This window comes from Salvelinus fontinalis, chromosome 22, assembly GCF_029448725.1.
Source record: "Salvelinus fontinalis isolate EN_2023a chromosome 22, ASM2944872v1, whole genome shotgun sequence".
NCBI classification, from domain to species: Eukaryota; Metazoa; Chordata; class Actinopteri; order Salmoniformes; family Salmonidae; genus Salvelinus; species Salvelinus fontinalis.
This window is the reverse complement of record NC_074686.1, coordinates 7,414,464-7,429,176: the sequence shown is the minus strand read 5'-3', so window position 1 is coordinate 7,429,176 and position 14,713 is coordinate 7,414,464. Positions and strand designations below refer to the sequence as shown.

The following is a 14,713-nucleotide window of genomic DNA, read 5'->3' as shown; positions in this document are numbered from 1 at the left end:
AAGACAACTAGCATTAAAAATAAATGTTTATACAAATTACAGCAGATAATCCAAAACTCATTCCGAGATCAAGGCAACCCCAAACTTAACCATTAATGATCAAAGTATTTTGACGTCTTGTCGCTAGAACCACTTCCAATCCACATCATTCTCTCTTTGCCACCATTCGCCTCCATATTGTCTGAATAATATGGAATGTTCATTTTCAATGCCAAAGGGAATGTGTCTTGGAGGTTGAGCAAGGAATGAACATTTTTATTTTATTTTTTACATTTCATCTTTCAATATTTTTTCAACACCATTTTGCTTCAGTGTTATGATAAAAAAAGAGTGACCCTGCACATAATTGATCATTTTACCTATTTAAGAGTGATGACACAAATGTTATATTTAGTCAATATCTATGAATGTTAGCATTGTCGACTGTAAAGAGGGGTTGGTTGTACATGTGCTTCACGGCTAAATTGCATAAATGGAACTGAAACCTTGGACCCCTAAACACATGCCTCCCCCTGACCAGAGGGGAAATCCAATTAACAATTGGTTTAAGGAAACATTGGCTGATGTTTAGTGTTTAACCACAGGTGTGATAAAAGCTTTGCTCCTTCGCGTTTGCTATTACATTTATCATTAGCAGGAAATCAAAAATCAACCTGGTTGTTGGCAAACCCATTTGAATACGCTCACTGGTCATGAGGATAACCGAATCGAATAACAAGCCGCTCCCTGCAATTGGCTGAAGGAATGCTCCAGATAAAGCAAGCAGTCCTCTCATTGGCTGAAGGAAAAAAACGCTAAAGCTTTGATTGGCAGATTGGAAAAATATGGGTGCGGTTGGCATCTCAGTCTACTTTGTGGTTTGGTTAGCTGGTCGGTCGATCAGTCAGGTAGGCATTTGCAAAGGGGAGGCTGTTTCGAGTGCTGCGCCTCTATCCAGCGATCTCTGTACAAGTGGTGACAAGCTTCTTGCCATCCCAGACAGTCTTGAACTGCTCAGGAACAGGGATCTCAGTCTGAGAGAGACAAAGGAGAAATGGTAGTTTATCATCACTTTCCCACATCACATCAATTACCATGTTGTTCCATAATTGCCTTTATAATGCCAATTAGACAGACAAGATTCCCCCATAGATGTACTCACATAGTCTCCGTCTTTACCAGGTACCAGCACGTTCATCTCTGAGCTCTTGGCGCTGACGATCTCACACTCCAGCGAATCTTTGCTCAGGTACACGTGGCAGCCGTCAGTCTTGTTGATGGAGATGGTGGGAACTTTGCCCAAGACCTGAACACACCAGCGGGTTATGTGTGATGCTACTATGATTAAATAAATCTGGTTGGTACTGTGCAGAGATAAAAGCCATAAAAGTTTAGAAAACATGCAAAGTAATCTGTAAAATGTCACACCCACAATCAAACTGGAGACTTTTAATATGTGAATGACAATCAGACAAAAGCTGATATGATTTGTTGTCACCGTTGTGTGATATTGCCATGTTCATTGACTGAATGACCAGCTCCTTTCAGTGTCCATTTTCTCATTAAATCGAGATTAGAAATACACACCTGAACCTTGACGTCCCTGCAGTTGATAACCTCTACAATGCCCACGACGTCGTCAAAGACCAGACCCAGTTTCTTACAGTTGTCTACAAGAGAGGAACCCTATTAACAAATGCCCTTCGTTGACCTTTGACTTTAAAATGTGTCCACACACGGGTACGTCCTTACCTAAAGTGATGGAGTTTATCTTGCCCTTGATCTGCAGGGTGCTGTTGTTACACTTGAAGGCGTAGACCACCTGCTTGAGCTCTGTGTCGCTGATCACCATGCCCTGTACACCCTCTTGGTTCTCCTATTTGTCATTACACAGAGGAAGAGGTTAGGGGTTAGAGAGGAAATACACTCCACTCCTGAAAATGCAATGGCTCGGGACTGTAGTGATCAGTGCATGCGAAACCTGTGCATTCAGCTCAGGGGTAAACCAACAGCCCACTTATCTGAAATGCGCCCTTCGTGAGTTCACTGTAGTGGAAACTCTGCTTATATAGTAGATTCTTTCATGGTAAACCAAGTGGTTATTAAATATTTGTACATAATAAAGCCTTCATTTTCCCATGAAGCAACAAGTAAAACAAAGCCAATATTTATGGTTGCAAACCAAAAGGAGTCACGCACACCACTGTTTGGAAACACTGCTGTGTTACCTAACGATACATGTGTTGGGAAACACAGCTAAGTCCTTATAGTAACTGTCCAGTGTTTCCAGATCTCTATGAAAAATGACCATAGTCTTCCTTCCAAACAATGGTAATTAATGTATGTTAAAAAGCAGTTTCTCTGTGTTGGAATGGTGTGGGCTTAAAACGGTCATTCAAAATATGAACGAGAGTAGACCGCTGATTGGCCAGCTCATCCTCCATAAGGAAACAGCATGCATTTTGTGTTTTTAATTTTTGTAATTTTTTTTTCTCCAATTTATTCTTTGGACACAAATACGAGTATAGAATATGTCAACAACATTATTTGAGTTTGAATTAACAGAATATGAACTTGTAAAATTGCGATTTTCACTGGACAGTTACTATAAGGATCTGACCCCAATTTTCGCCTAAAATGACATACCCAAATCTAACTGCCTGTAGCTCAATACCTGAAGCAAGGATATACATATTCTTGATACCATTTCAAAGGAAACACTTTGAAGTTTGTGGAAATGTGAAATTAATGTAGGAGAATATAACACATTAGATCTGGTAAAAGATAATACAAAGAAAAAAAAACATGCGTTTTCATTTTTTTATTTTTTTTTATTTTTTAAATACCATATTTGAAATGCAACATAAAGGCCATAATGTATTATTCCAGCCAAGGCGCAATTTTGATTTTGTCCACTAGATGGCAGCAGTGTATGGGAAAAGTGTTAGACTGATCCAATGAACGATTGCATATCTGTTCAAAGTGTTGTATCAAGACTGCCCAAATGTGCCTAATTGATTTATTAATACATTTTCAAGTTCATAATTGTGATTTCTCCTCAAACAATAGCATGGTATTGTTTCACTGTAATAGCTACTGTAAATTGGACAGTGCAGTTAGATTAACAATAATTTAAGCTTTCTGCCCATATCAGATGTCGATGTCCTGGGACATTTTTTTTGTTACTTACAACCGCAGGCTAATCACATTAGCCTACATTAGCTCAACCGTCCCGCGGGGAGGGGGGTGACATCGATCCCGTAGAGGTTAAGGGCCTCTGGAGAGAGAACATTGCCCATAGGAACCTTTTTCCTATAGGAGGAACTGACCGTCAGAGAAGCAGATGTGGTGCACTGACGAAGCGTTCCGGGCCTGTTTGTCAGACCGTCTTTGTTTCTCTCTGGCTGTACGGTTAAAGCACCGTCACTGAAGCTATACTGCCTCTCCAATCCAATCTGCCTCAACTCCCAGCCTTACTTCTGAAGCCAAATATAGACATTCAATCTCCATCTCTACCATATCAATTTAAATGTTGTTTGTTTTGCTTTTTATGTGCTTTGAGATTTTTTTCTGTTAAAGCGCTATACAAGTTCAATTATTGTATACCAGTGTAAACGACTTGACAAGGACCAATATCTCACCACTTTCCACTTTTTGCCATCAAGCTCCAGAACGGGGGGCAGCTTGCGAGAGGGGGCGGCGGTGGCCTCTGTCTTGGGGGAGCTGAAGGGCTTGGGCCCTGTGTGCACCGGACCGGTCTGGGTCCTCAGGTTGGGGTTCTTGTGAGTCATTTGGTCTTTGGGCACATGCTTCAGGCCTAGGGACAAAAAGTAAAGGTAGGAAGTAGAGGGGAACACAAATATTGACATTTGTCATTTACCAGACGCTATTATCCAGAGTAACGTACAGTAAGCACAAATATACTGTAAGATGGGTGAGACATGGTGCTACTGTCCTGGTAGACAAGGAGAAATGCCTTTACATAACGGAAGACTCTGTATAATGAATGTAAAGGGCTGGGGTCAATTTGCTTCTCACATTGTATTATTCTCTTGATCCTTTATTTAACCAAGTAAGTCGCATTGAGATCGACATCTTTTTCAAGTATGTTTCAAAGTACTTCTTAAATCAATTGAGCTTCTGATTCTTGAGAACTTTTGCTGATGCATTATTCGACATGTACCCTTGGTGATGTCAGCTCCCTTGTTGAGGGAGGCGAAGAGGGCGTTACGGGTGTCGGGCCCCTGGTCTCCGCCACCGCCAGACGACCCGCTGAAGTCCATGGGAGGGGGAGGAGGGCCGGGGGGAGGAGGAGCGCCACAGGCAGGGTGAGCTGCAGAGGCCGAGGCTACTGGACCCTGGGATGGACAAAAAACAGACAGCACATTGGTTATACACATGCCTAGACATGGTCATTTCCTGCTCTTAACAACGGGGTCTAATTCAATAAGGCGCAATGTTTGGAACTGTGCAGATAGGAACGGGTGACAAGAAACCAACACATTGGTGATTTTACCATCCGCCCTCTCTATCACACAAAGAGCCTTCTTGTTGCACATAAAACCAAAGACATTACTTGACAACTGGGTGTGATGTTGAGTACTGTGCCGATAGACAAGTCAAACAATTCCATGCTCTGCATGACAGGTCTTCATATATGTTAGATAAACAGAATTAGAAGATTTCTATTTGGATCCGTTCCGTCTTCCTAAACACGCCCATGTCATTACTTCACTCATATGGTAACGGTTTGGGTCACCTTTCCCTACCCCCAGCACTAAGTCTGTTGTTTATGAGCAGCCAATAACGTGTATCCCTCCTGTAGTGACATGAGAAGTAAAGAGAGAGCGAGAGTAGGGTAAAATGACTCACGCTCTTGCTCCAGGCCAGTCCGGTGGTGTGGTGCTGTTTGATGTAGTTCTGCAGCTCAGTCCAGATAGACAGGTAGGCCTTAACCCAGTCCACATGCTTCTGGTCCCTGAGGAGTAGGACACAAGGCAATTTAGCTTAGCACAACAGGAGGGTGACCAAAAGGATGAAGAAAATATACAGTATTCAACTATGAGATTAAAACCAAAACTTTTTGGGGTTTTGGTTTTAATTTAGCAGACGCTCTTATCCAGAGTGACTTACGGGCGCAATTAGGATTAAGTGCCTTGCTCAAGGGCACGTCGACAGATTCTTCACCTACTGGTCCAACGCTCTTAACCGCTAAGCTACCTGCCACCCACTTGGCAGTCAGAAAAAGGTTAAAAGGCCAACAAACAGCAGATGGTCCTTACTTCTCCTTGTAGTCCTTGAGCACACGGTTGGTGTAGAACTGGGCAGCATCCTGCATCTCCTTCACATAGGGACCTGGCTTAGGAGCCTGGAAGAGCAAGGTCACAGGAGATTTATTGCTCTTCAAACAGCCTGTGTGGACACAGCTCGTGCGATGGCTTACAATGGTTTTTAGATGCATGCATTGCATCCACTGGCATACCAAAGTCTAGGTTTAACTTTGTTCATTATTGATCAGACTAAAATGCAGCAGTTCTCATTCATATTCATTACTCAAAATGATAATCAGAATTCCAGTTTCAACACTGATGCACTGTTGCTAAAGGGACTGTTTCAATTTCACTGCCAAACAACCGTCTCAGACTTCTACAGAATGAAAGACGTGCTTGTTTCCGGAAATCACACACACACGGGTGACAATGCCAAGGCCCTCCACTCACCATGGCGACCCAGCCGAAGGCAGGCACACTTTCGCTGACGGCCGAGAGGTGGTTGAAGAGGGTCGAGGAGCGGTTCTGCTCGCGGAACGTCTGCACCTGCTGGATCACTTTGGAGACGGGGGCCAGGAGAGCAGTCAAGGATGCCTATAGATGGGAAATAACCATGACTTAAATCATAACATCCTAGAGATGCAAATAAAGGAATGTATTTGCACCTGACGACAAAATCTAATCACCAACCAGGGTGGAATAACATGCAATTAATTACTTCGAATAATATGCGGCAAGAGAATGTAGGAAAACCATGCCATTGGAATCAGTTGACACAATTGCTACACTGCTGATTCAATACCAATATATCCATTAATGAGACAATTACAGTAAATACACTGTTGAGTTTATCTAAATAATGACATTCTGTTGAAAACTATGTCATGTCCAGGGTCAAGGTGATTGCTGACGGGTGAACCAACTCACATCAGAGGGCTTCTGGGAGCAGGAGGCGGTGACAAGGAGCTGTCTCTGACATGAGAACGCCTGCTTCATCATGTCCGCCTGAGAGAGGGAGAGACAGAAAGGGATGAGAAAAGGTCCAGGTTTGGTTAACTGAATCATTCACATCCACCAATAAGCATGACATGAGACCTGAGGAGCATTACTAGCCAACTTTTCCTTCTAGTGCAATTCAACTTACATGCTTCTGGACGTCGCCCCCTATCTGCTGGCTGAGGGTCATGTACTGGCCAACAGAGCCCGTGATGATAGCATCATAGGCCTCCACGTAAGCTGCCACGACTGCAAGGAATGGGTGGCAACAGGAAGAGATACCAATGTTTATACGATATGTTTGTTCTGCTTGTGAGTCATGTTTTAATTTTACCTCCATTATCAAAGACAAAACAAACGATGACAACTGGTACTGTGGAAGTTTCTTTAGCATTATTAGGACCTGGACTCGCAATTCAGTCTGTCTTTCCATGATTTCTCGCATCCGTTTTTCCGTGAAAAGGGCTACAATATGAAATATCCTAGGTTACCTCCAGAGCCTCCAGCAGAGCCACCGCCACCTCCACCGCCCGACACCGCCTCCAAACGACCCACAGCCACCTCCAGCCGCTGCACCAGACTTGCCAACGCCGCCATTCCTGGGGACAGATGACACATCAGCTGATGGGTTCAGTGGTCACTGATTGTTTACTATAAAAGTATCACAAGCGGTCGTTGACAGCAAGTGGTTTTGACTGCAGAAGTCTGAATCATTTCGGCTTTTCATTTAAAGTTGTGCATTATTAGGCCTTCTTGTCTCGGTATGTTAGTCTGTCTTTTGTCATTCCGTTACTCATACATTGTCTATAATTTTTTTTTTTTTTTTAAATCAGAGATCGTGGCTATAGATACAACTGGACAGAAAACAACCAAAAGGGGGAAGACAAGTTCTAACTTTAACCAAACTAGTGGTTAAAGAATGAGTAGTGGAATGGGGTTGGGGGACAAGACCTCCTGAGTACAGGTATGCAGGGAATAATACTGGCCTTCCCTCCCTGTCATTCCCATTATGCAACCTTCACCCGGGCCAGATTACATCAAAGCAACCACTCATAACTACACTGAGCAAAAAATATCAAGCACAACATGCAACAATTTTTTTATTTGACTGAGTTACAGTTCATATAAGGAAATCAGTCAATTGAAATAAATTCATTGGGCCCTAAATCTATGGATTTCACGACTGAGAAAACAGATATGCATCTGTTGGGTCCCAGATACCTTAAAAAGGTAGGGGCGTGGATCAGAAAAAAGGTAGGGGCGTGGATCAGAAAAAAGGTAGGGCGTGGATCAGAAAAAAGGTAGGGGCGTGGATCAGAAAAAAGGTAGGGGCGTGGATCAGAAAAAAGGTAGGGGCGTGGATCAGAAAAAAGGTAGGGGCGTGGATCAGAAAAAAGGTAGGGGCGTGGATCAGAAAAAAGGTAGGGGCGTGGATCAGAAAAAAGGTAGGGGCGTGGATCAGAAAAAAGGTAGGGGCGTGGATCAGAAAACCAGTAAGTATCTGGTGTGACCACCATTTGCCTCATGCAGTGCGACATATCCTTCGCATAGAATTGATCAGGCTGTTGATTGTGGCCTGTTGACCCACTCTTCTTCAATGACTGTGTGAAGTTACTGGATATTGGAGGGAACTGGAACATGCTATCGTACACGTCAATCCAGAGCATCCCAAACATGCTCAATGGGGGCGGCAGGATAGCCTAGTGGTTAGAGCGTTGGACTAGTAACCGAAAGGTTGCAAGTTCAAATCCCCGAGCTGACAAGGTACAAATCTGTCGTTCTGCCCCTGAACAGGCAGTTAACCCACTGTTCCTAGGCCGTCATTGAAAATAAGAATTTGTTCTTAACTGACTTGCCTAGTTAAATAAAGGTAAAAAAAAAAAAAAAAAAAAATGGGTGACATGTCTGGTGAGTAGGCAGGCCATGGAAGTGGGACATATTCAGCTTCCAGAAATTGTACAGATCCTTGCAACACAGGCTGTGCATTATCATGCTGAAACATGAGGTGATGGCAGTGGATGAATAGCATGACAATGGGCCTCAGGATCTCGTCACCATCTCTGTGCATCCAAATTAAATTGTGTTTGTTGTCTGTAGCTTATACCATAACCCCCCCCCATAGGGCTCTCTGTTCACAACGATGAAATCAGCAAACAGCTCGCCCACACGGTTCCATACACATGGTCTGAGATTGTGAGGCCGGTCAACGTACTCCCAAATTCTCTAAAACGACGTTGGAGGCGGCTTATGGTCGAGAAATGAACACTAAATTGTCTGGCAACAGTATTGGTGGACATTACTACAGTCAGTATGCCAATTGCACACTCCCTCAAAACTTGAGACATCTGTGGCATTGTGTTGTGTGACAAAACTGCACATTTTAGAGTGGCCTTATTGTCCCCAGCACAAGGTGCACCTGTGTAATGATCATGCGGTTTAATCAGCTTCTTGATATGTCACCTGTCAGGTGGATGGATTATCTTGGCAAAGGAAACATGTTCACTAACAGGGATGTAAACTAATGTGTGCACAACATTTGAGAGAAATCTGATTTTTGTACGTATGGAACATTTCTTGGATCTTTTATTTCACCTCATGAAACATGGGACCAACACTTCACATGTTGCATTTACATTTTTCTTCAGTGTACTCCAGATAGACCTGATGCATGTCTAGGCTAATTGAACAGAGCTAAATCTATACTCAACAACAGTCCTCTGTGTTGACAAAGTGGGAAGTGATAAGAGTTGTTAGAGCTTCTCTACTGTTGTGAAATGCCCTTGCAGGAGTGCAGACACACACAGACACACCCTATAGGCTGACATTGTGTAATAGAAACCGGATACCCTGTTCATCGGAGTGACTGTCTCAGGTACTGTCAGCTGAGTGGAAACACAGTCTTCATCCCATTAATGACGATCCATGTCGCTCTATTCTCCTGGGATAATACCCTCACCATTCACTTTCCCAGAGCAAAGCATTGCTTGTGACATAGCGCAGGGTATGCAAAACGCTACCAAATAAATCAATGGCTCTTGATTTGGTTAGAGATACATTGTTCTGTATAGTGTACAGATGATCATTGATCACTCATGAACTGCACTTTCTGTATTTACTGACTGTATACAGTGCATTCGGAAAGTATTCAGACCCCTTTTGTTATGTTACAGCAGGGGTGTCAAACTCATTCCACGGAGGGCCTAGTGTCTGCAGGTTTTTGGTTTTTCCTTTCAATAAAGCCCTAGACAACCAGGTGTGGGGAGTTCCTAACTAATTAGTGATGTTAATTCATCAATCAAGTACAAGGGAGGAGCGAAAACCCGCAGACACTCGGCCCCCCGTGGAATGAGTTTGACACCTGTGTGTTACAGCCTTATTCTAAAATGGATTAAAATAGTTTTCCACCTCATCAATTTACACACAATACTCCATAATGAAAAAGTGAAAACAGGTTTTTAGAAATGTTTGCACATTAAAAAAAAAAAAAACTGAAATATCTTATTTATATACACTACCGTTCAAAAGTTTAGGGTCACTTAGAAATGGCTGTGTTTTTGAAAGAAAAGCAACTTTGTCCATTAAAATAACATTAAATTGATCAGAAATACAGTGTAGACATTGTTAATGTTGTAAATGACTATTATAGCTGGAAATGGCAGATTTTTTATGGAATATCTACACAGGCGTACAGAGTCCTATTATCAGCAACCATCACTCCTGTCTTCCAATGGCACGTTGTGTTAGCTAATCCAAGTTTATCATTTTAAAAGGCTAATTGATCATTAGAAAATCCTTTTTCAATTATGTTAACACAGCTGAAAACTGTTGTTCTGATTAAAGAACGCAATAAAACTGGCCTTCTTTAGGCTAGGAGTATCTGGATCATCAGTATTTGTGGGTTTGATTACAGGTTAAAAAAAGCTAGAAACAAAGAACTTTCTTCTTAAAAACATCAGTTTCTGGCAATTTTGAGCCTGAACTCAAACCCACAAATGCTGATGCGCCAGATACTCAACTAGTCTAAAGGCAAATTTTATTGCTTATTTAAAATCAGTACAACAGTTTTCAGCTGTGCTAACAATAAAAAAGGTTTTCTAATGATAAATTTCCCTTTTAAAATTATAAACTTGGATTAGCTAACACAACATGCCATTGGAACACAGGAGTGATGGTTGCTGAAAATAGGCCTCTGTAGATATTCCATTTAAAAAAGTGTCTAAACTATATTTCTAATCAATTTCATGTTATTTTAATGGACAAAAAAAAAGAAGCTTTTCTCTCAAAATCACAGAAATTTCTAAGTAACACTGAACTTTTTAACTGTAGTGTAAGTACTCAGACCCTTTGCTATGAGACTACAAATTGAGCTCAGGTGCATCCTGTTTTCATTGATCTTCCTTGAGATGTTTCTACAACTTGATTGGAGTCCACCTGTGGTAAATTCAATTGATTGGACATGCTTTGGAAAGGCACACACCTGTCTATATAAGGTCTCACAGTTGACAGTGCATGTAGAGCGCCGAGGCACAGATCTGGGGAAGGGTACCAAAAAAATGTATGCAGTAGTTTTAATTAAGTTGAACATAAGTCCCCAAGAACACAGTGGCCTCCCATCATTCTTAAATGAAAGAAGTTTGGAACCACCAATACTCTTCCTAGAGCTGGCCGCCCAGCCAAACTGAGCAATCTGGGGAGAAGGGCCTTGGTCAGGGAAGTGACCAAGAACCCGATGGTCACTGACAGAGCTCTAGAGTTCCTCTGTGGAGCTGGGAGAACCTTCCAGAAGGATAACCATCTCTGCTAGAGTGGCCAGATGGAAACCACTCCTCAGTAAAAAGGTGCCCACTTGGAGTATGCCAAAATGCACAAAATATTTTCAGACCATAAGAAACAGGATTCTCTGGTCTGATGAAACCAAGATTGAACTCTTTGGCCTAAATGCCAAGCATCACGTCTGGAGGAAACCTGGCACCATCCCTATGGTGAAGCATGTTGGAGGCAGCAACATGCTGTGGGGATGTTTTTCAGCTGCAGGGACTGGGAGACTAGTCAGGATCGAGGGAAAGATGAACGGAGCAAAGTACAGAGAGATTCTTGATGAAAACCTGCTCCAGAGCACTCAGGACCTCAGACTGGGGCGAAGGTTCAGCTTCCAACAGGACAACGACCCTAAGCACACAGTCAAGACAACTCAGTGGCTTCGGGACAAGTCTCTGAATGTTGTGGACCAGATAAAACATTTCTGGAGACCTGAAAATAGCTGTGTAGCGAAGCTCCCCATCCAACCTGACAGATCTTGAGAGGATCTGCAGAGAAGAATGGGAGAAAATAGGTGTTCACAAATACAGGTGTGCCAAGCTTGTAGCGTCATACCCAAGAAGACGCATGGCTGTAATCGCTTCAACAAAGTACTGAGTAAAGGTTCTGAATACTTATGTAAATGTCATTTTATACATTTCTAAAAACCCGTTTCTGCTTTGTCAATATGGGGTATTGTGTGTAGATTGAGGAAAGACACAATTTAATCAATTTTAGAATGCTGTAACGTAAATGTGGAAAAAGTCAAGGGGTCTGAATACTTTCCGAATGCACATCATTTGACCATCTTTGAATGTGTTATGTATGCAGAACCGCAACCAAACTTTCCCCATGGGCATAAAGTAATCTGATCTTGTCAAATTTGCTATCAGTGCATACCCTTGACCTAAATGTATGGGCTAGGCCTGTGCTTGTAAAATAGGCTCTTCAAGGGCTGGTGGACCCAGAGTCCAACTTTTATTTTACATCCATGCAATGACTCAACCTAGGCCTGCTGCTGTGGTTAAAGCAGGGTGGGTCAACTTGTGTTGCTTATATGGACAGTTAGGAAACGGTGCTTAAAGTGCACATGGAAAGTAGGAAGAAGACATCTTCTAATTGCGCACTGCAGCTACGGACGGTTGGAAGTCCTCCAAGTGATGAGCACCTGGAAACTAGCCTGTCCAGGGAAAATAAATCTCGGTTTTCTAAAACTGCAGGTTTCAAGCACGTTCTTTTATTCAAGGGACCATTGGCAATAACACATTGTTTCACTAGGTTTTGGCCTTTCTAGGGAGTTTTTCCTAGCCACCGCGCGTCTACACCTGCATTGCTTGCCGTTTGGGGTTTTAGACCGGGTTTCTGTACAGCACTTTGAGATATCAGCTGATGTAAGAAGGGCTATATAAATAAATTTGAAGATGATTTGACTTTTCAGCATAGATACTAGACCCTGTAAACGAGGGATTTTAGTATGTTACACAATTTCTCCAACACACTCGGGGTAGACGTGCGTTCAGACATACTAGGGAGAAGGAGCTTCGCCGCAGTCTGTCTGCGGTGTGTTCTGGTCAAGGATAAAAAAAATAAAAACGTATTTTCTGCTTTAGTAACTAGAAATGTATGGCAAATATACGCCGGCGTCTTGCGCCTACCGGTATCCAGAGTCATACACACCGTTTGGGCTAGACAATGTTCCATCAAGCTATCGTGGCTAGCTAGCTAGCGAAGCACCGCTAATCTTCACAAGCCGATGATAATGAGATTGGGAGTCGGCCGAGGTAGCTATCTATAGTTAGCCTATGCTAGGTAGCTAGCTGGAAACAATGAAATAGCTAACGTTAGCTGTGGCGTATTCATTATGCAGATTCTGTTGCAAACCCTTAATTAAAAGGAAGCAAACGGAACGAAACGGGATTTGAAACCTGAATTTGTCCAATAGAAACTATCGCTTTACTCGTTGGTTTTTAAACGGTAACGTAAACGGTTTTGGTAATGTATACTTACAACACCCTGTTTTGACAGGAAGAGTATGGGTTGGTTAGCAACAACCTCAAACGATTTAGCTAGTCAGCTCGATCCCCTCCCTGTCTTTCGGCATTCCTGTATTTTAATGCATACCCCTCCCTTGTAGTGTTGCACACTAGTCTGCGAAAATAAATAACTACACATTTGGGTTGAGTCGTTTTAACATACTGAAATGCATAACACTATTCCAATAATGCATCATGGAATAATGTCTAGCTAATACAATGACATCAAGCCAGCAATCATAATGTTAAATCATAACGATAATTTCTGAACGATTCCTTCATGTAATGAGTTCGGCAGCGTATTATGACATGGACTATTATGCACCTAAAACTATTTACAGAGGAAAAATATAAAGCAGCATAGGCCCACAGAGTAACAAAACCTCATCCTTACCTGCTAAATTGGACAAGCACTGATTAGGTCTTTAATCACGGTCAATTGTCTGTAGGAGCTAGCAGATTTACTGCTCTGCCTATTCTTCCAATATAAAACAGATAGTACAGTATGAAGATGGGCTTAAACTGCTTCTCCAATAGAAATCCGCTATCACGCTTGTAGGCGATGTCATGGCGACGTTGGCTAGCTAAGCTCATGCGTAGAAACACGTCATCGGTTCTAACGGTCGTCTCGTGTCAAACTGCGCACGTGCAAGACGTCAAATCAAAGGCACTCCTTCGATATAAAGTAGTTTTTTACGAAAATTAAAACGTGTCAGTTTGACACTTTCAAACGGTTGAAGTAATAACATGTTCAACTACTTAAGACATTGGCTCGAATCTAACTTGTGCTTTTAGATTTCGAGAAAATTAACAACTAAGGAAGAATTGTTCCCTTCTCTCGTTGACTTCTCAAACCCTAAACCCCGACCTGCTCTGTTTGGTCTGTAAAGCAAGCGTTCCCGAAAGTCTCTCGATGTTGCGCCTCTGGGTTTAGAAACTCTGTGGAATGACTGTGGACGCTAGGGCTGTAACCGCGCGGAGTTTCCGCTCTTATTCGCGCAACAATTCCTTTCCCTTATAAGGAGAAGAGAGAGTGCAGATACGTGAAATAGAACACAAAAACATTATTCCTCATCTTCTGAAATAAAAATGTCATCCCACTCTCTGGTCTCAATTGCAATTTATCTGTCATTGTTCGAAACACAGCATGGCCCCATCACTGTTATAAATTGCTTACAACGTCATACTGTGGGTGCGTTCGTAAATTCGCTCTGGCTATCTACTCCGATTAAGAACACTCGTCTGAGTGTGCCAGAAGGCAGAATAACTGATGAATGTACAAATGCTCAACACCCGTTGAATATGGCCGGTGTCAGTAAACGTCGGCAAAAAAAGCACAATACAATTGTTGACAGCAGCACAGTTACAGTCACCAAAGCTCTGGATAACATGAAAATAGCCTAATCAGCTCTGCTAGGGTGAGTGTCTGGAAGTAGCTAGCCAACATTAATTAGCCAGTCAGCTTGGGTGCTTGACTGCCGTTCTGGTCAGAACGCTCGGATCAACCCTACTCCTCCGCCAGAGCGTCCAGTGTACGGTCTGAATTTACCAACGGACAATCTGACAACACCCTGAATTTACGAACGCGCTGAGCGCACTCTTACACTCCAGATGTATCAGCATCTGGTAGTAGGGTAG

The 14,713-nt window shown here is 42.6% G+C and overlaps 1 protein-coding gene across 3 annotated transcripts; it reads right to left on the bottom strand.

Annotated features, from left to right (window-relative positions):
* Positions 1–239: 239 nt before the first annotated feature.
* Positions 240–13,600, bottom strand: LOC129819655 (adenylyl cyclase-associated protein 1-like). 3 transcript variants are annotated; one of them, XM_055876105.1, is made up of 14 exons: positions 13,470–13,600; positions 10,723–11,551; positions 6,737–6,844; positions 6,394–6,494; positions 6,177–6,254; positions 5,700–5,843; positions 5,262–5,347; positions 4,852–4,957; positions 4,163–4,337; positions 3,621–3,796; positions 1,732–1,855; positions 1,567–1,649; positions 1,142–1,285; positions 240–1,013 (listed from the first exon to the last, which is right to left on the bottom strand). In XM_055876105.1, exons 3-14 carry the CDS (start codon positions 6,840–6,842, stop codon positions 930–932), a joined length of 1,407 nt encoding a protein of 468 aa, XP_055732080.1. In that variant the 5' UTR covers positions 6,843–6,844; positions 10,723–11,551; positions 13,470–13,600; the 3' UTR covers positions 240–929. The 3 variants fall into 3 exon arrangements, with proteins under 3 accessions (XP_055732080.1, XP_055732079.1, XP_055732078.1); XM_055876104.1 differs by lacking the exon at positions 10,723–11,551 and having other exon boundaries at positions 13,470–13,599; XM_055876103.1 differs by lacking the exons at positions 10,723–11,551; positions 13,470–13,600 and having other exon boundaries at positions 6,737–6,878.
* Between the last annotated feature and the right edge of the window lie 1,113 nt (positions 13,601–14,713).

Excerpts from the sequence above, each read along its gene's own strand:
- LOC129819655 (XM_055876103.1), bottom strand. The coding sequence starts at position 6,863 with ATGTGTCATCTGTCCCCAGGAATGGCGGCGTTGGCAAGTCTGGTGCAG. Across the intron at positions 5,348-5,699 it reads CCTTCGGCTGGGTCGCCATG|GCTCCTAAGCCAGGTCCCTA; the intron begins GTGAGTGGAGGG and ends TTGCTCTTCCAG. Across the intron at positions 1,286-1,566 it reads GCAGGGACGTCAAGGTTCAG|GTCTTGGGCAAAGTTCCCAC; the intron begins GTGTGTATTTCT and ends TGGTGTGTTCAG.